This window comes from Phaethon aethereus (assembly GCF_964289735.1).
Source record: "Phaethon aethereus genome assembly, chromosome: 1".
Taxonomy (NCBI): domain Eukaryota; kingdom Metazoa; phylum Chordata; class Aves; order Phaethontiformes; family Phaethontidae; genus Phaethon; species Phaethon aethereus.
Genome location: NC_138575.1, coordinates 62125901 through 62153047, shown reverse-complemented (window position 1 = coordinate 62153047; position 27147 = coordinate 62125901). Strand labels below are relative to the sequence as shown.

At 35.6% G+C, this 27147-nt stretch overlaps 1 protein-coding gene across 1 annotated transcript in view; it reads right to left on the bottom strand.

Moving 5' to 3' along the window:
- SLC41A2 (solute carrier family 41 member 2) overlaps nt 1–26696 on the bottom strand; it is a gene marked incomplete at its 5' end in the record, with an annotated part of 48205 nt that extends 21509 nt beyond the window's left edge. Inside the window, 7 exons of the mRNA XM_081998768.1 lie at nt 4440–4519; nt 5084–5231; nt 14433–14579; nt 16480–16624; nt 17492–17563; nt 23489–23596; nt 26142–26696. Coding sequence (XP_081854894.1) covers nt 4440–4519; nt 5084–5231; nt 14433–14579; nt 16480–16624; nt 17492–17563; nt 23489–23596; nt 26142–26696 — 1255 coding nt within the window. The remainder of the gene's footprint in view (nt 1–4439; nt 4520–5083; nt 5232–14432; nt 14580–16479; nt 16625–17491; nt 17564–23488; nt 23597–26141) is intronic.
- Between the last annotated feature and the right edge of the window lie 451 nt (nt 26697–27147).

Here is a 27147-nt window from a genome sequence, read left to right as displayed (position 1 = left end):
CTTAGTTATTTTATTCAGAACTTCAGTACATCAAACACAGACATCTAAATTTCAAGTAGTTTGTAAGTATCACAATGGCTGAAACCACAAAACGATTTATTTGTTTTTAAAAAGCAGAGTTACAATTGAACCCAACCAACCATAGAATTAAAAATAATTATTCATCTCAATGGAAAAGCGGTTGTTAAATACTTCTGGCCACCAGGAGTAAAGCTGACTATAAGGGCATGTCTGCTTACGAACTACTTTAATATTCTTGGAAAATATTTGCAGTTATTGTTAATAGGGGTAGGAACCTTTGAGGTTGCTCAAATTCCAGACCAATATTTTTTAAACCAAAAGATTTATGGCTCCACAGTGTAACATATGTGATCAAAGTAACTTGTCTCACATCTACAAATATGCAAACCATCTAGACAGGACCAGGTTGAAAGCTACTTACTTAATGGTGCACACAGGAAGCCTAACACCTGACAGCTTTGCAGTGCATACTGTTCAGGATTTGAGATATGGCAACTGGCACTGAAAAAAACAGTGTCAGCTTGAAATCCTGGACAAATTTACACTGTCCTCAAATTTTGGCTGGACACAATCCAAATAGGTTACTATATTTCTTTGAGGTTGCCCTGTTTTCTTTCAGGTTTTCTGTGTCATAGGAGCAACGAACTTTAAGGTAAGAGAAAGGAAAAGGCACTTGAAAAGCATTTTGAGGGGAAAACCCTGAGCTCCTTTCGCTACTTAGGTTTACAATGAGAATTCCAAGGGCAGGAAAGCATTGGTAGAGAAAGCTTTCTGCAACAGTAATATTTAAAAAGCCATCTGTTAAGTGGTCTAGCACACTTTTTATGTCAGTAAAGGAGTGTCAACAAATATGCTTGTTTAACTGAAAGATTTCCTAAACTCCAGTTTACTACATTATACTGACCAGCAATATCAAAAGGTGCCAGTAGAATTATGAAACCCAAGAGAGGCTAATCTAACAGCAACCAAAAAAATCACCTACCTACAATTTCCTTTTCCCGGAGCTGTACCATAAAACAGGCCCACTCTGCATCTTCTACACAGAACATATTTTCTTTATATTTTCCAATAGAAATGCCTCTATCCTTAGAATTCTGAGGGATGAGGGGGTTAGCACACGAACATACAACACATTGCACATTCCTCTACTCTTTTGTGGACGAGGGAGAACCAGAATTCCTTAGTGCTTCTGTTGTTGCCCAGTGGCACTGCAAAAGCATTATCGCTGTTGGTAGTAACAGGCCATGGGCCTTAGGCTAACTCTACCTTAGGCTTCCATTGCAAGACTCTAGTCTTGGCCTATTAGGCTTGTTGTGAGCTTGTTAGCAGCTCCAAAATTGAGCTTGGTAGGAGGTTTGTCCTCTAACAACTTAGAGTTTAAGTCTGGGATAAGAGCAAAGGTCCTGACAGCACAGACACAGGACTATAAACAACTTGCTGATGGGCCATTACTAGTCACCGAATAAGTTTAAACTTTGAGAGCTGGGAGAAAAACTGCTAACAAGGAAAGAAGGAAAGAAGGAAAGAAGGAGCTAAGCATGAAAAATCCAGATGAACAATGGAGTAATGCACCTGAGGTGGTTTGGAAAGTAACATTCTCAGGCATTGCATAGTAGTCCAGGGGGCAGATGACAAAGGCTAAAGACAGTCTAGAAATACAAAACTTACTATGAAAAAGCAAGATTTTGAATGCGAGTGGTACAATCATCACAGGAATCATCACCACAGGACCACTGTGGGACTGCCACAGCTACAAGCATGCCTCTTACTGTCCCCGCCTTCCTGAAGGTCTCTTTCTTTCCCTGCCTTCTCCAATATCCCCAGCTTTCCCTCTCTTCCACCTACCTGATTCTTCCAGGATCTTATGACCTGTCAGCTAACCATCCAGGGCAACGTATGTCTTTTGGCTAGTTCTTTTTCTCTAAAAATAGTTCAAAAGAATGTATGCACGTTGCCTTAATTCTGTCGATAAGCTTATGAAAGAAAATAAGAAAGTAAATGTATCATTTACTCTTTTCTCTAGAGGTGTGTTTATAGTAAGTTGTCATTCTTAGCAATTAAAATTATTTACTTAAGTCCAATCATTAGCTAAAAATTTTAAAAAGGTACAATGTAAACACACAGGCAATCCAGGTTTCACAGCCAATTTCTGTGAAAGAAAATGACCTTGAATAGGATGCCTAGTTCCATTTCCAAGAGCAGTCCCTAACTGCTACAGGGTAAAAGACCATCATCATTGCAACATCTGGTAGGAGAATGAAGCCTTAAGAAAGGTGTGTATCCATGAGACCCGTATACATTGTAGGTAGCAAGTCTAGAATAAGTAGAGTCTATAGAGAAAATCCAGAAGTATTCTGGTACTGTACTGCAGCAGAAATAGAAGTCTACAGGGAAAAGTAAGAAACAATCACCAGACAGTTGTTCACTTTTGTAATCAAGGGATGTCATCTAGGAAAGCAGGGCCACTGGTAAGAGTACTGATTTGGGTACACCTGCCTAAAAGAAAAAACAATCCTCTTCTCTTAGGAAGGAAATCCAGGAGGTTACCAAAAAGGATCATTATAAGAAAAGTTACAGATGTAAAGCAGAAAAAAATTGAAGATCAACATGTCTGCCCTGCTCTTTAGGTATCTGGAAATCAGAATGGAAACGCATAAAAGGTAGATGCAAGAACTTGCAATTTTGAGTTAATATAAAGGCAAGGCACAGGCAAGGAAGCATAAAGGCTGAAGTGTAAAAACTAATTTACAATTAGCAAGGAACACAAGTGGCAACACAGAAATGCTTCATATTAAGAGTAAGAAGAAAGGAAATAGACAACCTTAATGGGAAAGAAGAACAAGCAACTTGCTCTATGGAAGATTGAAATAATCAGTTCCTTTTGTGTATTGACTTCATAAAAATGGTCATATCTGGCAACAAACTGATATGTATTAGAACCTGAGGGTAAGTTAAATGTAGTGCGTCCTTAGAGAGCTAGATGAACAATCCATGAATTACCAGCGATCATTTTTGAAAACTGATTATCTTGAAAATTAGAGAATACCAGAGGGCTGTAATGGGGAAAGAGAAAATATATCTTTAAAAAAGACCAAAAAGGATGATCTGGGGAATCTGTATATCAGTGAAATTTATATTCCTACATGAATATTAGTACAAATTATTAAAAAGACAATTTATAAGCAATTAGAAGATATGAAATCTGTAAAACAAGAGCTAATATGAATTTGCCAAGAACATGCTTCTGTCAAAAGGATACAATTTCCTCCTCTAACTGAACAGCTTGCCTAATGGTTGCAGCAATAGATATACTAACTCTCAACTGTAGTAAAGTTTATCAAAATGTTTTGGTGCTATCCCATGCTACATTTCCATTAGCAACCTCTGGATAATTAGTTATATCAGGGCAATGTGGTTCAAAATTAAAACTCAGTGTCCATATTAACATTTTATTATCAAGGTGGAAAGCAAGTAGTCATAATTCATTTAATTGATAGCTTAGAAAACAGAATAGAATATACCATATGTAATCTGCAAAGGCCAAGTTAAGTCAAAAGCACTTTGCAAGTAAAAAATTAGAAGTCAGAATCATCTTGGTAATTGGAGAAATGGTTTAAAAATCAACAATACATGAAAGTGCAAAATAATGTAAGAAATCAAATGAAGAAATACAAAAGGTGAAAAGAATATCTAGGGAGCAATACAGTGGGAACAGATCTGGTGATTAGAATTATTGCAAACTAAATATGTATCAATACCGTAATACTGTAGGGAAAAAAAAAGGCACTTTCAAACTGCACCAGCCTAATAAGACAATCACTGTTCTTGCAAAATTTGCCTTGTTATCATTAGAAGATAGAACACTTAACTTAAGGACCAAATTTTCACAAATACATTCTTACACACCTGGAAAGTGCATACCAAGCATGGGAAACAACACACATCTTTCTTGGGATATCTATTTACTTGCCTGCAGCATCCCTGTTAGTTCTTATATGTATGTACATTACATGTAAATAGTAAATTACTGTTTTGAAAATTTGTCCCTGGATGTTCATAAGAAAATCCTTCAAAATAAAATTTTTATCTACATTTTCCTCAGCCATAACTGTTTCAATTTAATATTTGATAATTTAATATTTGAAGATACTACTTCAATATTTACACTTTCAGTTTCTTAATGCATACTTTAGGTTCCTACTTCTTACATTCTCTATCATGTTTTAATGGTTGTAGTAAATAAGAACAGGAAGCACTCCGTAGGTGTTCAAATAAACAACTGTTGACATGAAAATCAAAACTTGAAATTAATATACTAGTTACTAATTAGCATAACAGAAATTTACTATAAAAGACTTTTCTCAAACCAAGGTATATCAGTTGATATATAGTAGCACATAATCCTGTCAGAGTCTTACCATTAATTACTGGGGTATAAACAACAATTCCAACTAAGTTAGGATCAGATACAGTTGTGTCCAGAATAAGGCCACCAATACTGAAAACAAAGTACAATATTTAGAATAAGCCAAGCAGTTACATCAATTAGTATTTAAAAACTTTTTAAGCAAGATTTCTTAGAATATCTTTCAAGACACAATTTTCATCTCAATTCATCTCCCCCCCGCCCCCGGCCATGACCTCGTTCTGAGCTACAGACTAGTGTTGCTACAGTTATTTATGTGTTAAAATTGACTTATTGTATAACAAAGACCATAGAACTTCAGCCAATCACTCCACTTTTAAGATTCATGGTTTTCATTTGACTAAACAATCTCTTAGCTCTGTGTGCAATTTTGACTGGAAATTGCAGGAGATGAGTAGCCTTCATTTGATACGGCACACTTCGCTCAGTCGTTGCCACAGGCTACTGCTGCCTCCCCCACTCATTCCCACCTGCGACTTAACTTTGTAACTTCCTCATTTTGGGAAGATTAAAGTTTATTCACACTTTACATTCTAGAGGCCCCTTAAAAGTTTCTTTTAAGTACAATCAGGTGTTAAATAAGATATCCAGAGGCACAGAGTGGCTATCAAGAGGAAGCAAGACAAATAGACTTACCTGCTTATAACCATGGCAGTTATAACAGGCTCCCATCCTGAATGGAGAACAGTTCTGGTAGCTGGGTGTTTGGCAGCTATGACAATCCCCATCGGAGTCAGAGCCAAAAAAAAGGCACCAACCAAAGGAGATACATAGTAATATGTCTCTAAAATAGTAATATAGAAAAAAAAAGCCCGTTTTACTTTCAAGACATTCCTATAAGTTTTTCTTAATTTAGAACTCTAAAATAAATTATAATCTACATTATATGCAATTGAGGAATTTTAATAGTCTTTATCACTACTGTACCTAAAGTTTCAACTACTGCACTAAACAAGGTGGTTAACATCTGCCATCTGTGATCACTATCTCCCATCTTCTCAAGGACAGAACTACCTATGTAAAGTAGGAACTTCGAAGCGGATTTTTGTATGATGCTTTATGATAAAAATGCAATAACTATGTGGAATAGAAAACATTATTTTGTAATATCTACTACAAAAAAAAGAACCTGAATATATTGAAAATGCATCTTGTTTATAAACAAATTTATAGCATATGTACACCCCCTTCTTTCCAAAGCACAGACAATATGGTAATCTTCCCAGAAATAGCATATCTAAAATTATGCAAGCACAATATGTAATATAGAGACATTTATATCAGCCGCTCAGTTGTTTTTTATAATGACTCTGATCCTGAAAATTCACAGCCACAATTCTGCTGCTTGCACCTATCCATTGGAACTGCATTACATTTCATAGGAGCACAACGGCAAACACCAGCGAGTACCATCATAAAGCTGAGCTACTAAGGCAAATGGCTGCCTCCACAGAAAGAATACTATTGGTTTTGGATCACTTGGTTTTATAATCCCATCCACACACAGAAGCTATTACACTGATCCAAGACTTCCTAATTCAACAGTAAAGTAAACAAAGAAAAAGTTATCCTAATGGCGGGGGGGGGGGAAGTATATATGTAAACTATGCAAACATTCCACTTTTACATATATTTAGTCTTACGAGAAATGTGGTCATGAGTTTAATGTTAAATATATTTTGTCTAAACTTTCAGAACTTGGACAAGTCTTATTGCAAAAGAAATTTTAAATTAAGAGGTTGAAGTAGTTAATGTAGAACACACAAACACCTTGCCAAAGAAGAATATTTAGTATACAAAAAAGTATTTTCACCCATGTTTTATGGCTTATTACAAAGGCTGCAAATTCAAGCAATTACTACTTTGATATTATCTTGGTGAAGCTAAAATTACTCCTGGAAGAATTGCTGCAGTGTCTTTAGAAGTTACTAACCTTCTGCATTGACTGGTAACAACCTCTGCAGCAAAGCCCACAGAAAAGATATTAAGATACCTTTCACTGTGTAAGCTAAAAGTAGAAAGCTATTAGAATGAGAATGAGACAAAGCCCAAAAGATAATCTTTTCCCTTCCTTTTCCAACTATTCTACAGCGTATTATCTCCTTCTTCCTTTGTGGTGCCTTTTTTTCCTCCTTTCTCCTCTTCCTGTGAACTAAGAGGTAGGCCTAATGTAAAGAGTTCTTACTCAGAAGAGGACACAGTACATGATTCCTTTATTTCATAATTATAGTTCTGTTTTATCCAACTTAATAAAAAGACAAAAATGTACTGATGTAAAGTTCTTGAACTACTTACTGCCCAGGTAAATGCATCCTTCCCTCCACTTGCAATGAAGAAAGATCCCTGTATGCACTACAGTTGGTCACATGGAAAGGCATCATTCATTCTACATCTATTTATTTAAAATTTTGAAACCTCCCTCCTTTTCCCCTCTGCTTTTTTCCCTCTCTCCCCCCCGCCCCGCCCCGACATAAATCATACTGTATTCCTGCTACTTTTTCTTTCTCCTTCTCTGTCTGTTCCTCTCATATAGAACCAAGGTAAGGCATTAGCATGTACCAGATGCCAAATAACTCATTTAAAGGTGTCTTTGCCACATTTTTGGAGAGGTTGCCAATTTTATTAAAAGGTGAAGTCTGCTGGTCAGCAAAGATCCTCTGTTGCAAACAAACACTGAACAGAAAAATACAGATGCAATGGTGAACATTACCCTAATTAATCACCATTTAAAAAAATTCTTTCACTTGTACATCAGCAATTAGCCCACTATACTTTTTATTACAGGACTTCTACCAACACAGGAAAGGAAATTAAAGTTCAAAAAAGTATGCCTTTTACAATAATTTCTTTTTTAATCCCACTAACAATTTAAAGAACTTGTTAGAATGTGTTAATAAAATAAGGGAGAGTATTTAACTGTCTGGACCAGCCTCCAAGCTTGGAGATCTAGTCCAAGAATGTAGTCCAAGAATTACAAAGAACACTAAAAATAAGTAAAGTATGTCATATAATTCCTTTCTTCTGGGAAAACAGGAAAAAAAAGCACACATAGATAAAACTGAAATCAGTCCAGCAAATGAACAATGAACACTAACCAAGAATTATTTAGTAGGTAACTTCTAAATCAATAATAACTATATGTAAAATATGAAATATATATACACATATGTCATGCTGCCACAGAAATATTTTGTAAGAAGTTTAAAAAAATGTGGAAAAAAAAGAGAAGACAGTCTCGTTAGTGTGTAATGATTCATGAATTATAACAAAAATAAATATAATTTATATCTGCAGTGCGACAGGACCATTTCAGAAAACAGCAAGTAGTCAGAAGGAAGGGCAGCTTTACAAATCTTAGAAAACATGACTAACCCGTTGCTGATTGTCAAACCTTTTGTTAGTTGAATTCAACATATTTTAAGTGAGTTAACAGCAGCTACAGGAAAAAAGGAAATATGCATCCATAAAATGACACAACCTGTCATTTTTACAGCAAAGAAAGCAAAAGTTAGATGAACTCTCAAGAGGGTGAATATGTGTTTTATAGCAATAAAACCAAAGTGCATAGTGATATAAAAGATAATGACATGAAACAAAATGCAACCGGTGTTTTTTTACACACTAAGATAGGACTTTCAAGACTACTCAGCAGTGGCTTAGCTTTGTTCCTCTGAGTCAACTGCAAGTGAGAGGAATTAATTTTTTTGGCCTTATTGTTCAACATTTTAGTATGTCTAAATGTCTTAATTTCACCATGGAGAAAAGTACAAAACAGGTTTTATACCTGAGTCCTTTAAATGGAGTTGGACATAAACTGTATTATAAAAGCTACACCATTGTTGCAATACTGCTGTTTCTTCTTGAAAAGAACAAAAGCCAGGAGTGGCTCTCAGGAGTGGGGGATCTCCAAGGAGAGGACACAGCCAGAACTTAGATTATTAAAAAAACCCCAAACTTCAGCTATGATAACACACTAGCACGTTGTTGGAATCCTCTGTTCTAAAATTCTAAAGGGAATGATGAATAAAAATAAATAGGCCACCAACCATCCCCATACTGATAAACAAGGAGGAAGTATACATATTCATCTGTTTACAAATTTTAGACCAGACAACTGAAATTCACCCTGCCCAGGTTTTTTTAAGGCAAAGATGATCTAAAAATTAAGGCAAGGCAGGTGCTCCCTACCAGAACTTCTAATTCTACTGCCTGTCTATTAAGTTTAATTAAAAACAGAAGTATAGAAGCAATTAATAGTTTAGAATTATATTACAGAATCTGTCACAAGTGAGCAACGATAATGCCAGTTACCTAACGGACCCATGAAACTACTCAGCTCCAGCCTTGGGAACAGAGCGCAGGACTTTTTTTCAGCTATGTGAAACTCTACTGTAGAACACCCTACTATAAGAATCTAAAAAGATGTTAACCTTGAGATGCATCTTTTAATAAAGGGTGGGCCATCTTCCTCTTCATACTTAACTCACAGAAGAAGAAAATGTATTCTACAATAGCTGGAGAATGGGAAGAGGGAATAAATGACTCCTCTTTAAGGGCTCACTTCACTCCATTTTTGATAGATTTATGTATGCAGGTAGCTTACATGATAAAAGGCATCTCAATCAACCTGGCTCTGCTATAGAATTTGTACCATCCAACAGTGGAAGATCAGCTCCTAAAAGCACTCAACTCTTCAATGAACTTCTGACTGTGACTTTAAACTAAAAAAGGAAGGAGAGAAGAGGAAAGAGACAAGGTTTTCAACTGAGTCCTTACTGAACTTCATTTACTTTAAGCCCTCATGCCTTTAGTAAACAGTGAAACAAATTAATCTTCTAGTTCGCAGAACTCAGATGCTTAATGTTTTATTCCTTGTCCAGGGTATCTACTGTGACATACTGTTCGGTGCAGCACCACTGAAAACAATGCAGCCTCTAGTAGGAATTAGAGGTGAATTGGAAATATACTACTTCAAACCAACTGTAGGAATCTGAAAATAATAATGTGAATCACACAGTTTGTCTTCGCAACCCACGTCCAACATCAAAAGAGATAAGGGCATACATTTAAGCCACATTCTGTGAGAAAAAAGGAAAGCTTTAAAAGAAGTCTGCAGGTCATTACTGACAAATGACATGCAACTCGGACCTCCACATTTCATATACTGCGTTTTCCAATTCCAAAGCATTCCCCGTTTTCTGGTCGAGGAACTGGCGCGATGGTCCTGGGGAGCCCTCTAGTGCTCTCCCCCAGCTGTTTAACAACGATTCACAGATACAGCTCTTTTAAGGGCATTAAGGCAGAAGGAACATTTTGCTATTTAAGTCCCCATGTCTGATGGCTTTTCCATCATTTTTAAAACACTCAGATGCACTTCTAAGAAATTTATATATGATGGTCACCAAACAAGATGTTTAATTTGGCCCTAGCCTAGGTAAAAATGTTAGTCCTTTTTCCTGGGTATACCCTTTCTCCCCTTGGTATGCCATGAAGCATCATATCAAACCAAAGGTTGAGCACAGGTGTACAGCTTTGTTAGATACAAGCATAAAGCTTCTACACAAATTATTTCCCCCCTTCCAGTCTCGTTATCTGAAAAAAAACTCTTCCCATGCAGAGAGAAGCCAGAAACTTACTTTTGCTTCAGTACATTTCAGTAGTGAGGCTCAAAAATCATAAGTGAAAATGGTTAATTCAGAATACAGTTCAGAGGCGAATCCCATCTGCTTCATTACTAGCCCATAAAATGTAGATTTCTTTATAACATTCCCATGGTGCTTGTTACTCTAGCATTGAGAAAGCAGGGAAACAACAGAAAGAACAAAATAATATCTGTGCTGGGTGAGGCCAAAGGTCACATCTAGTCCAGTATCCTGTGTCTGACTATGGTCAACAGTCCAGGCTTGTGGAAAGAAAAAAAGGACAAGTTTAGAGTGATGCTTGTTTCAGTGTGCTCTGCCAGCTTCTGCTGGTGTTTGCCTCAGGGATTTCATCACTCAAGTTTTTGTCTGCATCTGTCTGTTCAATACTCCTCAATGGATTCTTCTCTGATTAATTTATCCAAATAATTTTCTAAAATCACTTTGGTCCTCTTAATATATCATGGCAAGAAGTTCCATATACCAGTCACATATTGTGTAAAAAAGTTTCTTTAACTTTTTTTTAACCTGTTGCCTACTTTTTTAATACCTCTTCCCTGCTATTCACAACTTTATATACCTCTCCTGAGCTGAAGCTACTCCATAATTTTATTCCTTGTTACTATTTCATAGTTCAAATACATGCATCTTGGAAACCACAGATTTCCAAGGGCTTTGTGGTATGTTCTTACTCTAGAAATACTCTCTGTTTCCTACGAGAAAGAAATATAAAAACATTGGAAAAAAAATATAAAGAGCAGAAGCAGCCATTTTAGCGGTAACTAGATAATTACATACATCACCAAAAGAGAAGTACTTCCAGAAGACCACATAGAAAGAAAATTGGGAGTAACTCTTGAGCGCACTAATCCTTCCCCCTACACATGTGTGCAATCTGAAATTGCAGCGGCTGACTAAAATGTGACAGCTGTAAAAGTAGCAAAGGATCAGTTCAAACTGATCCCACTTCTTTCTTTATTCCTCTGAGATACATTAAGTCATATGTAACTAGAGATGTGAATTTATGGAAATGTGTGAAGGGAAGGAAGAAGTCCAAGTTTCTTTCCCCATCTTTGGGAGGTTGAGTGGTTTTTGCTTGGGTTTTCTTAGATTAAAAAAAAGCATGGTTTAGAAGAAACTGAAATATTAGTAACTAGTTACTCCTTTGAAAAAAGGAAACATATCTGTAATTTATATAAAGCATAGGAAGCGGTACTAGATATATTCACAAAATAATATATGTTGTTTATTTACAAATTACAATTATAACTACCATTAAAATCCAGCTACTATTAAAATACCAGCACATGTAACTACGTGTGCCTGTGGTCACAATTTAAAAAAAATGGTAAGGAGTAGAGGAAGCTGTTTAAAAACATTAAGACTCGTAATGAGTCATTTGGGTTCAACTCAGGCAATTATATAGAGAACATTACAATGCAAATACATAAGAAACTAATATTGGTAGGGAAAAGAGTTAGGAAACAAATGAAAAATCACTGGCCTATTCATTACAATGTAGTTTACAAAGAAAAATTTTAAAAACCAAATGAAGTTTGACCTATAGGGCATAAGTTTCTAAGAAACTTCATTTGAAATACTTACTAGTTAACATTTAAAGCCTGAAGTCTAGCATTAAGTATTTTAAATCAGAGACAGTCCTGACTAGAATAAATTTTAATCATAAACCTAGCCGCAAATCTAATCTCAGTATTAACCCAAATTTGGCAACCTCTTCCAACTCCACACCTACTCAGATAGCCAACATATGCCAATAATCCTAGCTAACTCTCTCCTGGCTAACTCCTTTCCACCTAGCTGGTACACCAACTTCCCTGGCATTTCACTGACTAGCATAAACCCTAATTTTGAACTGAAATCCAATCAAGCATATCAATTGTTGGGACCTGATATCCATTTTAAGCAGGATAACCCAGTGTTCCAGTCTCGTAAGGCTTTTGGGCATAGCAATAAATCTAGATAAACAGTCTCTAATGAGCTAAACTCTAATTATTATCCCAGTCCTAGCATTAGCTAGAGACACCAAATTTCATGAGAACAGAGGCTTTTGCTCTGTTCTTCTCATCAGGAGAAAAGAAAGGAAAGAGCTTAAAAAAATCCTTACTAATTTTCTTTTCACTGTAAGTTTATAAGGTTCCTTAAAAGAAGTATCTAAAGAAAGTATTTGAGAAATAAGTTATTCCAATATAAATTATTTAAATATAGTTATGATATAAACAATACAGTTTAAGGTTTTTTAGAAGTATAGAAAATAGAAAATAGAAAAAATGGCTGTATTGCACACTGATACATTTAAGCTGACATGATGTTAACACTTTCCAAATATGAAAAATCATATACTGAAAACATAAAATTATCAGTTGAAAACTAAAAGACAAAATGGCAAGTCACACCAATGTAGCTTGAGTGTTATTAGATACCTTTCCTGACTGATGTTGTAATACTTACACAGAACAGAACAAATTTTCACATAAAACAGTTTGAACAATGAGCATAGACATAAAAGAATATATGTGGTGATATCAACATGTCTGGTAAAACAATTATGGACAACACAAAATTTGGCCTGTGGTATACTATACTATAATTGTCTACAATTATGTCTTTTAAAATAGAATATACTTTAAATTGTTTCTATAGAAGGAGTCAGTTGCAGCAATAATTTATTTTTAAATATAGTTCTGAACATTATTCTCCTCCTGTGACAAAAATGTTTTCATACTTTTTGTTCCTTCACAGGGGAGATGAAGAAACAGGAAGAAAAAGACTGATTTTTGAGTTCCTCATTCTCATTTTCCAAGCTCACATCTCCTTTGTGACAAGCAAGCATTTAATTACATCAGCTACTATTTGAGCATGCTTCTAACAATAATAATTATAGGCATATTCATTTTTAGCAGACATTGTGATGATGAACCTTCTTCAGTGGTCTGTTCCTTTGAGAGTAGGATTTAGAGAGTACAGGCCTTAGAAATCAGAAAAACAGTTTCAAAGGGACTATAGAAACATGCAAATCACTAGTAGAAGACAGGAATTCCAGGCAGAAGAAAAAAGTAATTTGTAACAAAATTAGTTTGAAGTTGTTTATGTGTAATTCACCTGTTCATATCTATTAGTGGAAAAATAAGCAGATGGTAAAAAACTGTCATCAAGAACCCAGACAGAATTCATGCATGAAGCAGGATTAGATCATTGCCCTCTGTAGTCAGTAGTTGGAGAAGGCCTCTCCTTTGGTGCTTAGCTATTCAGAGTGCTTATACATCTTTGTATCTTTCATGGCAGAAGTGCTGTTCAGAAGAAGGCTGCAGCTAAATTAGCAGATTCAAGTTTGAAATATAGTCACCAAATTTATAAGACAAAACAAAACAAAGAAAACAGAAGAGAGCAGGGCCATTATTTGGAGAAGCTGGAAGCGGTTACTTTGTTTACTGAAAAGCAGAAGGAAACGCTGGTAAAATCAAGCACCAGCACAGGGTACAGGAGGGAGACATGGAAGTGTCACGCTGTGAGGGAAAAAAGAGATAGGAAAGAACTGAGGAAACTGGTATTGGAAGCTGGAGTAGGGGAGACGAGGAAACAACAAGGTATTGCAATGGGAGCTGGAAAGCACTTGGAAGGAATAAGAAGGAAATTCACAATAGTCTTTGCATAACTCATTTAAAAGTCATAGCAATCACAAAGCACAAGTCTATCTAAAATTAGGCGTCACTTCTTTGAATCCATACTTGCTGTAGACTTGCTATTGTTACTCAAATTACTTAAATTATTTTTATCTTTATTTCTGGGTATAGCTACAGCTCATGATATATTTGAATGGCGTCTAAACCACATCCTGACAAAAAAATTCTCAGAGCAGAACTCCTCTCCCAGCAGCTTATCAAGATACCCAGTTCATCTCCTTCCCCTTAGTGCAAGGGGCAACAATTCAAAAGGGCCCTAGGAAGCAAATATTTGATTAGGGTGGGCATTCAAGAAAACCTGGATGAAGACAGCTTCCCTGCCCACCCCAAGAAAGCAGAGTAAATTCAGCAACTATAGTTTCTAATTCACATGTAGATTGACTGTGATACTGTGAGAGTCTTTCAGATATTAGTAGTTGTGCCAAGATGGTGGTTAGTGAGTTCTATCATCTTAGGGAAAAAAGGAAAAAAAAAAATCATGGCATAATGTTGCCACCCAAGATTTATCATTCAACAGTAAAAATGTTGACAAAAGTGTCAGTCAAACTAAAAGGTTTTCTAAACCTCTCCCTCCCTGCCTTCTCTGCACCCTCCTAACCTAAAAGAGGTTCCTCGGCAGACATACACACTTAGAAACATACTTACCAAGGCAAGTATAAAGACCTTGACTTATCCATGCTAGTATAGCAAGAGTGATAAGATCTCCAAAACTTGCTGCTATAGGAGTGGCAACATTGTCAGGATTAATACCAGTCTTCTTTGATCCAACAATAACTCCAACCATTATTATACCTAGATTCAACAAAGAAGACAGTACAGTAACCATATCTACTGTTGTAACTCCACAGAAAATTCCAAGATAATGGCAATTTCAAACTTGATAAATACAAAGTCGGTGCTCTTGTCCCAGGATGATTGCTCCTCCTACCTGACTGATGTCTGTATTTTTAAGTTTTAGTAATTTTAAAAAATGAAGTTATATAGTAAAAAAAAAATACAGTAAACACACACACAAAAAATCAAGAACCTTCTGTACAATGAACTATTTTGCTAATGATTAGAATTAGCACTATTGAAATCGTAAATCAGCCGTGTCCTGAAGAAAAAAATATGCAGTGTATTATTTCTACACCCTATTAACTTTAGCTGACTGATATTTAAATTATGCTAGGCTGAAAACAACATAAGATTAAATACTTTGATATCTAATGTTGTGCAAGATTTCCAGTCATGAATTTGGCACCAAACATCAAGAAGCCACATCATAAATTAAAAACAAGACAACATATAAAAATGTTACTTGCTACACAGTTAAAAAAATTTAAATTAGGTATGTTGGCTTCTATTTTTTTTCTATAAAGAGCAACACTAACTTTTTAAGAGGCATTTTCCTGCGGAATGCAAGTGGTTGCTAAAAATAAAATTCACATTGTTATTAACAGTCTTCTTTGGCATAGCCTGAGTAATTTCCCTCACATCACATAATACACATAAAAGCTTCAATTGTGTATACTCTTTTTTATGTTATTTTATAGAATTTTTGAAAAACTAGCATTATAATTTTCATGTAATACTAGTGATATTATGTATTGTAGGTTATATTATCAGTTCATTTTCAAAGAAACTGCCTAAAGTGTTACACTCCATGAAATTCTCAAAAGAAAGAACTGAAAGGATCCTGTAGGAACACGATATTTCAAAAGCACCTGTTTCACATGTAGGAGGATGAAGATTAGAAAGCAATTTCCTGTGCAGGGTCACCACCAGATGACAACAAATGTTTCTCTTCATGTCCGAATTATATATGAGAAGTGGAAAAAATGCAGTCATGTTCCCCAGTTCTCTTGCTGCTCTTAATTCTGCATGTGATCAAATTCAATGGCTTTGTAGTCACCAGAAAAAGTGTGTGCTCTTAATTCCATGCAAAACTTCAACAATTTTGTAATTTTCACATAAGTAAGCATATTAAATTAGTAAAAAAAGTAAGTTAAACATTTTACTTGACTTACTACTATACAAGACTACTATGCTTTTTCATTAAGAATATGTCACAAGTAGAGGTACTTTTTTCCATCCCTCATGTCCATTAGGTACCATCTTTTATAGTTAAATGTTTCCTGACAATTGGGAAAGAAGATTAAATTCATCACACCATATGGCTCCAGACAGGAGTACTGTTTGTAGAGAGGGACTTGAACTTGGCACAAATCCTTCACGTAACAAGCCAATTTGTTCACTTCTGATACAAAACAGAGTACAAACTAACATATAAGCAGCATGGACAACCAGGGAGTTTGGATACAGCTGAGCTATTTTCTGGGGCTTACCTGAGCTTAATTACAAGTAAGTTCTATCTGTTTAGTATTAAGAACATATTTTGTACATTAATCAATATAGAAAGCAAGGGAAAAAAGTTCTCTATCATATTAGGTAAAATATAAAAAAACATTCTTTTTGTTTTAGATATGCTCAGGAGGTCACGCAAATCGAACCTTTTCAAACAATATGACAGGAGAGGAATGCAACATGCAGGCCTGTACGGACATTGCAAAAGGGCATCCTATCCTCAGCTGTGTTTCAGATGTATTATACCTTAATGGATTTAAATTTGTAAGGAATAGCAACATAATATACATTCACCATCCACAGAAAATGAAATACCTGTTAAAAGTAACACACATACTCCTTTTACCTTGTAAAAGAGAAGCTATGAAGGCAGTTGCTACGCTGCTAGAACACAGAAGGATTGAATGATCAAAGCGGTATTTGCCCTCTGGAATCCAGCCCAATATAACTGCTGCCACTGCTGCCAGAAACCCAACTACTGTTGCCTGAACCTGGAAAAAAAAAAGAAAGTGAACAGTTCTTAAAATAACTGCTATACTTGCAAGGACTACACAACCATTTTCTATTATTCTTTCCTCCTATCTACATTTAATTGCAAGGTATAAAGGAAGCATGCTCATCCACTTTGTAGTGACATTGATAACCTTGGATGATCAAGTAGAAAAAATCTTAGCCAGCAGAAAAGGCTTTACCAGCATTTCAGAGACTCAAGAATAACAAAAGTAAAGTCAGGGAAAAGAGCTGAGGATTTACCAGGAGCCAAAGCTGAAATGCCTGAAAACGTTCCTAATGCCACTTAAAACAGTGAAGTTGCAGTATAAACATTCCACCTATTTTTTGAGCATATTGTATTATAGCATATGAGCATGAAATAGTTCTTAATCTTAAGAAATAGTTGCTTTGGAGAACAAGCATTCCTCAAATGACCAGCTATTTAAAATATTGTTTATTGTCCAAAAGCTCCATCACATACATCCTTTAAACATTGAATCCAATGCAAATATGGTACTGAAAACATTTGAGAGGTCAAATTTAAAAGGTTTTGCCAAACCTGAAATTTTTCTCTGATCATCCTCAGATCCTCTCTCAGAAAAAATAAAAAGGAAATACCCTTGATACAATCACGAAGAATACTTTACCTCTTCTTCTGATAAATATAAACTCATATTTTTTTAGAGAACTACACTGTTCAAAAAATATCAGTAATGCAAACTTTATATGTTAAGTATGAGCCAGTGTAGTAGAGCTAGTTTCCCATTAACACTGTCCATCTCCATACTTACCAACGTTTCTGATGGACTTTTTCAATAACTTTGTTTACTTACAAGAGTTAATCAAAGTAAGTCCATCATATTTACCTGTTTTAAGGCCAAATTGCCAATTATTAGGTTCCACTTCTCAATGGGAGAATCCATTTTTCCAATATTTACCTGTTAAAGTTACAAAAGAATTTCAGACATTTGTGTCTAAAATTGTTTTACTTGAAAATACACCAACGCAGAAACCCACAAATAACTCATACAAAAAAAAAAAAGACATTTTGAAAGCAAGCTAAAACCAAGCTATACTTTTCTCAAGTCAAGCAGTGCTGTTGATTTTAAATTGTACTTACAGTATCTATCCAAAAGTAGCTAAACTTGATGTAGTTTTACATAGTAACTTGCTTAACATTAGCTTCCTGTGCAAGATATACTGGCCACCCCACATTCCAGGAACGTCCAAGCACCACCAGTGATTAGATAGTGGCTGGAAGAGAAACTTATCAGTGTTCAGTCACTTTAGACTGAACTTGTTTCTATGGCCCTTAAATTCTATGAGACAATAGAAAGATGTGTAGATATGTGTGTGTGGACACACACACTGTCATGGAAGTGTGTTAATTGACTGCAACTACCTGCACAGAGAAACTGCAAGTACTTACAGAAGATCAGAAACCACATCTAATACTGTTTAGTATTCTAACTTTTTATTTATATAATACAGCTAGAGGCTTATGATGCTGTAAATGATATAAGTCCAGTCCTAATGCAGTAGCTGGAAAGACAGCAAATTAATTATTCTCAGAAATGAAAAAGTACATACATACTCTTTTATAATGTATTTCCTACTTTTACTTATTTTTTTGAGTTAGAGGACAAGATCTGAAGGACAGTATATACTACTGCAGTATGACTATATTTAAAATAACTCCCTTTTTGAGATAACTGAGCAATTTTTTACATTGAGCATAAATTTTAGTGTTTTTTCCCCATAGAATACTAATTTATAAGATAACATATCTCTCAATATACAGAAAATCTTAATGCATATTTTTTTCCTCTTTGATAACTTCTTTCCAGTTGGTTTTACTTCCATTTCTTTTGTACTTTGTTCCATTTGGTAATAGTAGTGACTTGCGAGGAACAAAGTATTAAAAGAAATGCTAACTTTAAAACTTAGAAACATAAGAAGACACTTTATCTCAATCTACACTATAAATATTTTATAGTGTTCAAAATACAGTCAATGCTCCACAAAGACATGCATTAAATTTAAATATTACAGCAATATTTAGGGAAGGGCAGATAAGAATCTCCTTTGCATCCTTCTTAAATATATATGCTAAACAAATGAAATGGCAGGCTACGGGGAGCTTCACTCTTTTTCTCCTTTGAAGAAGTTTTTGAAAAGTATCCCAAAAATCCTTGTTAAAACAGTAATCTTGCAAAATGCTTAATTCAGCCTAAAAGTGACCTGCTGCCAAATGGCATAGTTGTTCCCTCCCCTACTATCAGCTACACATTCACAGTTTCTTTGTTGAACCAGATCTACCAACTCCATGAGTGAGTTCACAGCAACATAAATTTGCTTGCTCATTTGATGGAAAATGCTATTTTTCACAGAGCAAAAAGGGGTTATCTTCTACAAAATGATCTGATCCATCATATGCAATCATGTAACCATGCACAAATGCTCTTAGGGTTTGGAAGGGAGAAAAAGAGGAGGACGACTCCTTTCAGCTGCAGATTTCCATAAAGTAAGATCAAGTTTTATTGTGATACTGTGGAATAGATGGACCTAAACAAAAAGTTTGTAAAGTCATACTGCTAATGCCTAACCCTGATAACACACAGTCAAAACAAGCGCTTGCATGACTTTACAGGGATGACTGGATGAGTGGTGCTTTGGGTTTAGGTTGTTCTTTTCTTACTTCCTCTTAAAAAAAAAGAAAAATTAATAGGGAGAAAAGGCAGCAGCGTGAATCACGACAATGAGAGTGACTCAAACTACAGAACAAAGCTGAAGAATACAAAACACATAATATAAATATTGTGCTTGAATGGGCATTTGACATAAGTACACCTCACACAGTTATGTCAGCACAGCAGTGGGGGGAGGGAGAACAGTTTACATGAACACTAACATAAAAGAGAAGCACAAGTTATGCCCTGAGGTAGATTAAAAACACAGTCTTGAGACAGATTTAGTGAAACGATTGTGAAAAGTCATTTAGTGAAAGTGGATGGGAAATTTTAAGTGACCGGTAACAAGCAGCTAAAATAGGAATTTGGGCAACAAGATGACTGAATGTGATCAGGAAAAACTTGAAACTCAGTGTATTGTGGTTAACAGAAACTTGCTAACACAACAGTACTTTTTGGCTGGCTACTTAGTTACAATGGAGTAAAGATAGTTTACAGGCCCAACAGCATAGACATGTCTACAAATTCAGATGCAATTATAAGCTAACGGAGCAAGAACGTTATGGATTAGCTCCAATGCTGGACTCATTAGAAATTTCCTCCTCAAAGCCATTCACAGGGCACAGTCTTGCATTTACTGTAAAGACAGTATCTGGTGGGGAGATAGCTAGTCCAAATTCAGGTCGGAGAAAGGAAGATCAATCATACAACTGCCTCCAAATAATTGTTTAGATATGCCCTGAATTAATATACTCCAATTTTCACCTAGGATGAGAATGACAGAACCAAAGATTGGATGGCTAAAGAGTGTAGGGGGTCAATGAAATCAATGTGAAGGGTACAAAGGTCAGAATAACCTCTTTGACAGAGGTCTGAAAGAACTGGCATATCAATTACAGGTCCAGTAGTAAGCGTTTTGATTAAACTCTCCAGTAAGGAATGATACACTATGACACAGCACCTGTTTTTAAAACCTGGGGGAAGGAGAACAATCAAGGCCACTGTCCTGGAGTTTAACGTCGTATCTGGCAACTAAGCCCAAGCTGTGTGCTGTAAGAAGTTACATGTAACTAACAATTAGAAGCATTACTGAGTTCTTGTGGGGGTTTTTTGGGGTGGTTTTTTTTTGCCTTTGCAGTAGGCAAAGGGATGCAAATGGCTATCCACCAGCTCGCAGAGCTGTGCACATTGCAACTGATGTTGAGCATGAAAAAAGATGCATAAGAGAAAGCTGGAAGGTTCTTTGCAAGATAAAAGGCATTTTTTCTGTTTTTTCGCATATAAAAACTAAGTATAATCTTGTTAGCATTATCCTGATAATGAATGATATATACTGTTCTTATTTTGTATGATATTGTTCTCTCAAACCTCCACTGTGTTGTGCACATACGCATACACACACACACTCTACAGCATTTACTGATGAGCTCTTCACCAGCTAGAACAAATTAGAGCCACCCCTGGCAAAAGAGAGAACATTCACCAAACCATGACAAGCCTCTACCTGCTCCCCATGAAGGGTGTCCAATGAACTTACAATATGACTAGGGAAGTTCCGGAAAGTATTTCAGTCACCTGTGCAACTTAGCCCAGGGTCTGTCACGATTCTTGACGAAAACAGGTCATACAAGGAAATCAGAGGCATCAGAAAACAAACAAACACCCTCCCCTCAAGTCTGTTAATGCAAAGCTAGGAAATAGCTTGGTGCCAGAGGTGCTGTGACCGTGACATCAGGCAATGCCAAAGAATTTGGAAGTCCCACACACCACATAGCACTGTCTGAAGAAATGTGTATTTCACTGATTTCTTCTCAGCCAGTTAATTAACCTTCATGGTGGAAGGATGCGAATAGAGTCCTAATCCTAACCTGATTTGGCCAAGACAGACATATGACAATTTCTGGGGTGAAAGGAAGCATTCATGACATGCTAGAGTAAAAACTTCTGAATCATCAGCTGATTTATGTCTTGGTGAGACTTAATGACAGTGGTAAGTGGCACTGGTAACACTCCTCAAACTAAGCCCTCTCAGCATGAGCTGTTTGAGTCTTGGTAGGAGCTTGGACTTCAAATGGCCAAACTGTCTCTGAAAAATCATATTCAAGACTTCAACAGATCATGTAATCACATGGTTACTGGGATACTCTTAAGAGTGCCATTTTGGGCTGAGGGGAGCAGCCTGAACCTCATGATGCCAAATTTAGTTAACTACTGAACATGCAGCCAGTGTTGTTGAAACTCCAGTAACCTTTATCTGTGTGTGTGAGAGGGAAATCAACTCCTTGACTTTTGGTAATGGTTGATGGATAATATGAGCTGAGGTCAGGATTCCCTGAAAAAGGAAAAAGGGTCTGCATAACCCTTTTCCAAATGTCCCCTGAGAGCTGTGAGGTTCACAAACGAGATGCCATTGGTGAGGATGGGGAAATCAGCCATTGGTTGGACCAGAAGGCAAGGTCATAAGCTCAACTGAGACAATGAATTAAAGATTCTGACCCTCTTTTTTTAAGCCTTCAGTAAGGCACTGGTAGATCTTGGACTTGGTGTATTTTTCACTATGCAGTACAGTCTTCAGGCCATGAACTGTACCAGTCAGGAACAAATTAAGCAACAGATCAACACCAAAAAAAAGTAAGGTAAAAGACAAAAGTATTCATGCCTGACAGTAAAGGCAGTAAGGTTTAAACACAAAATATTATTAAGAAACAGCAAGAATACTCAGAAAAGGCAAAGCATTAAAATAAATGAGAAAATATGACAGAATAATTAATGCTGCTGTTGACAAAGATACAACAAAACATGTCAATTCTTATGCATGAAAGAATGCATATGGGGCAAAAGTAATCCATTTCTGTAATGGGCATGACACAAGTAAACCTTCATAGGACTGCTAAGGCTAAGTCCATCACGGTGTGCAATTGGGCAATAACTCAATATAATGTGGCAATGAAATTTATTAATGACAGAAAGCTGGGAGAATTTGTCAATATAAAGCATTGTAATATCGTACAAAAACTGGATGACCTTGAGGATTACAGCAATGAAAACAGATTAAATTCAACAGTAGAAATGCAAGGTGATGCACTTACGGTCTAATAATATTTCTGCCAGAAGAGGGGAGTGACAGCTGGAAATAACACAAAAGGAGAAATACTAGGATACTGTCATTGATCACAAAATGACTGCAAGGTCTAAATCTGACACTGATAAGAAAATAAGCACATATAAACTTAGAAAGTTTCAAGAGCAATTTTCAAGAGAAATAAGGTAGTGCTATTCTACAAAGCCATAATGAGGTCTCATCCAGAGTTATATACGCCTTTGACCAAACATTTTCTAGAAAGATTCATTCAAGCAGGAACAGGCAGAGAGAGAGGGCCTTGCTGGAGAATGGAAAAATTATCTTACAAAAGAGAAACACTGCATAAGCCAGTGTCATACAGAGATACCCAGTTCAGGTACCAGAAATAGTTTAGCCACATTATTAAAACATTCTGTTCACAACAGTTAGCCACACACAGAGAAAAGATATATGGTAATTTGGCTTGCTTAGGCTAAAAAAATGAAGGGATGAAACATCTTCTGAGATGTAGAAAAGAACTATGACAGATACATAAGAAGATGTACAGAAAACCTAGTTATGCTATGTTAGAGTGTTGACACACACAAAAAAACAAGCACACACAAAAAACCCCACCACAACAAAACCAAAAAGGAGTAAAATTATTTAGGCAGAAAGCTACAAAAGAGTTTCTTACAGTTTGATCAACAAAGATCTGGAGTAGCAATGGGAGCAATGCTTCATTTTTGGTGCCACACAAATGGTCGTTAGAAAAATGTGTTCAAAATGGACACATTTTGCTAGCCTATTCAAACCCCACTGAGGCCAGAGAGATCTGTCAACCTTACAGAAAACACATGTAAATCTCAAAAATCTTCTTTATCTGTTCTGACTGATGACGTAGAAGAGACCAAAGAAGTAAAGTTTGATGTGTGGAGATTAGAAGAGGCTTAACCTTTTAACTTTGCCCGTTTAATAACAGATTTAAAGAGTCCCTGTAACAGCCAGATTAAGCCATAAACATAAAACACTTCTCTTCCAAAGATTTATTTTCCTTTTGAAATATTTACAACATGTATCTGGAGAATGAAGAGGAAGAGAAAGTTACTCACAGCAGTTGACAGCCGGGATGCCAGGGTCATTTCCAAATTTCCTTTGAGACCAAGAAGTGCAGGAACCAAGATAAAAACTTCAGTAACATTCTTGAACACATCCCAGTGCTATTTAAAGGATATAGTGGGAAAAATTCAATTGAAAAATTCTCTTTACACCATCAGCAAAGTATTCAAAAAATTCTGAAACTCATAATTTAAGCCTCTAAAAAAATCAATATTTTTATATTAGACCTAAAAGTCTAAAGGCAGAACTGTTATCTATCTAGATAAAATAGATTTATGACTGCATATTACTACTTCAAAGATGAGAATACCAAAAGTAAAAGATACAAAACTTGGCCTAAAAACAAACCTAGTTAAGACAAGATGTTATTAATCTGAAGGTTTTTTTTTTTTGTAATGACTTTAAAATAGTACCAGGTGCTGTGACTGCTCTTGAATTCTGCTCTTAATTCACAATAATATTTTCATCTTTTCCCTTCCAGCTGTGTAGAAACCTCACATAAAAACAGAAAGGAATTAATTGTCAAATGGACAGAGCCTGTAAGTGAAAAAAGCTTCTCTTCATTCTTTTACTTGTAAGTGTGAAATTTAGAAGAGTACAATTCTCCAAAACCTAGATTTTATAAATCAAATACAAACTCTCCCATAATGTTGTGTGCTGAGTTGTCAGCACAGAAATGCTATGCTACTTTATATTTCTGTCAATCCATGTATTTAATTTGTAATCATCAACATTAACAAAAATAAAGTAAGAAAACTGTAAAATGTCTTTGTATTCAGGGTTTTGTAATGATTTTAATTATTAATTTAAATTTTTAAAATTATTCAGTTCTCAAAGGTAAACAAGATCTGAGAATTTCCTATATGTGAAGTTACATATGTATTTACTACTGGGAAAGAACAACCATGAAATGGTTTGTAAAAAAACAAGCTTAGAAGGCTTTGTTGTCTTCAAATTTTCATTTTCAAAACATGTTCTGTCACATTTCAATATTCGGCTGACATCACAGTTTAATGCTTAGTTTAAGGTGAAAAAAAGGTAGTACTGACACTAGCTATTTATTTTTGCCTTTACATCAAACCTCTCTCACACATGGTGAGCTGGACTGGGAAACCAATAAAGATTAAAAGTAATATAGAAGGAAAAATCAAGACATATCTCAATCCAGCTCAGAAAACAGCTACACAAACACTTACATTCCCTGAAGGTAAGGAAGGCAAGGTGAAACACTGGGTCGGAAGCCAGTAATGGCAGTAGGCATAACTGCCTCTTTTGGCTAACCGTTACGCTGTATCATGAAGTACATTATATATTAAGAGAATACAAACAAAGCCTCTGTACAAAGAATAAATTGGTAAGATGTGAATGAACAAAGCACGAGATTGATGTAAAACAGTGCAAGGAAGCAGTAAAGTTTGCATGTCAAATTTTATTTTCCTTTTTCTTGATGTATAAAAGTGTCTTTTCATTGTAATTGATTGAAGTCCAATCTTTCTTTACTCTCTCAAGATTTTGAGTGACAAAGATGGTCCACTCTTTCTCCTCTTTAAATTATCTTTGTAAACTCTTTAAGTGCAGCTAAAGAAAACCCTAAAGCTGAATGAAACAAAATTAAAAGCAGATTAATTTCTCTGCTGTCTTTCAGTTTAAATAGTGTAGTTATTTAATATTTTTTTAATAATTTTTTGTGAATCTACTCATACAGGAAGAGAGAATCCATGAGGTTTGCATTTATAAGAAATTTCTGTTTTTTAAAAAACAGATATTAGATAGGAAATAAAAGAAAATATAGCCTTCAAAACACAAAGAGAAGCCAAGAAAATAGGCTAGGCCAATAAACCTTTCTTAACTGTTACTTTCTCCAGAATTTTCTTCAAATATCACTGCACAAAGAATTATTTCATGGGCAACTGTCACTTTTAACTCCACTGAAATTCTGCTGACATCTGCAACTGTGTTAAGCTAGAAACCAGTCCTAAAAATGTTCCATATCAGTAGGGTCTTAGTGATATAATACTCCAAAACAGGTTTTAAAAATATTATTAAACTTAAATCTTAAAATGCAGAGAAAGTTCTATTTTATCATAACCCTGAATAATTATCATCAGTACACCTACTGTTACATAACAAAGTCACATACACCTGAATATTCAAAAAAGTTTTCAGTCACTTCATATGAATTTCATATAACATATGAATGTAATACACATTTTCATAAATCACTTGCATTATCATGGACAGAATCTACAGAGTATTTCAGAAATTGCATGGACTCGAAGCACAAAAGGAGATAAGATAATGCAATAAATTCTTCTAATCTTTTTAAATTCCTATGTATTGCGGCATCACAGTTAATTACAACTTCCACTTGACTACATATACATTTACTAGTGTCAACAGAATTTTGCATCATTACTATATTTCTCTTGTTAGCTAAAGAAACAACACTTACCAAGACTCAAATGACTCCAGATTAAACATTGGAACTGGTTAAGATGAGGTTTGGGAAAAAGGAGCTCATAGTAGCAGAACCATACACAGGCCTCATTACTCCTCAATATTGTAAATATTTACAATATCATGCATTAGAATTACAAACCCCACGGACTATCTGTTAAAAAAAAATCTTCCAAAGCAAATACCAACCTGTACAATATCCAAAACCATGCCAGCAGAAACTGTTCCAAATCCTGCTAGCAAAAAAGGTACGAGTATCTGTAATGCCATAATACTACTAGATTCTTTGGGTTGTTTTCTACTCCCTTCCACAATGATATCTTCATTACTGTCACTAGATAGGTTGTCTTCCTGCAACATGGCTTCTGTTTCTGAAGTGTCCATTCCATCACAGTAATTATAACTGGTAAAATCATCATATTTAGGGCTACAGCTAGATGGACTGTGTCCATTACTACCATGAAAACTTGGTTCTGAGAAGTGATGGTACTCTGTGTGTTGTTCAGACCTAACATTAAAATTGTGTCCTGCCTGTTGTAATCCATCTTGCCAGACACCATTCACTTTCTTGTGTCTTTCATCCTGGTTTATTTGGTAAACAACAGGAACCATACTCAAAAGCAGTCTCAAAAATTTATCTGACTGAATTGTATTAAGATTTATGGTCCAGTTTACAAAACCTTCTCTGTCATGAACTTTGCTATTTGTTTTGGAGATGGTAGACCTGCCTTTACAGTTAGTCATAGTGCTACAGAAGTACAGGTTGAAAAGCACTTTGTTCTTCAGATGTCAGTGAAAAATCTTGTAGATGAGTCATCAAGTGCCACACTCGATGATTTTAAAACAGATAAACTAAAATGGTCCTTTTTTGCATGCAAAAATGTTTTTTCATTGATCTCAGATCTTCAACAATTCCATAAGCAATACTGGATCTGCAAAAAAGTAAAAAGTATATATTCAAGCAAGCTTTAAAATATTTTAACTCTACAGAAGACATAAGATACTGGTTTAAATTTTCAGATCACCCAGTATCTTTCCAAATGAAGTACTTGTAGAAATGCCAATCTCCTACAACATTCAACTGCCTAAATTGAAAGAAATTAGAAAGTAAAAAGGGAAAGTTGGTGGGTGAGGCAATTTCACAAACTGGTGTATTTTCCAGTGAAAGAGAGAGAAAGAAATGTAGACTGTAAGT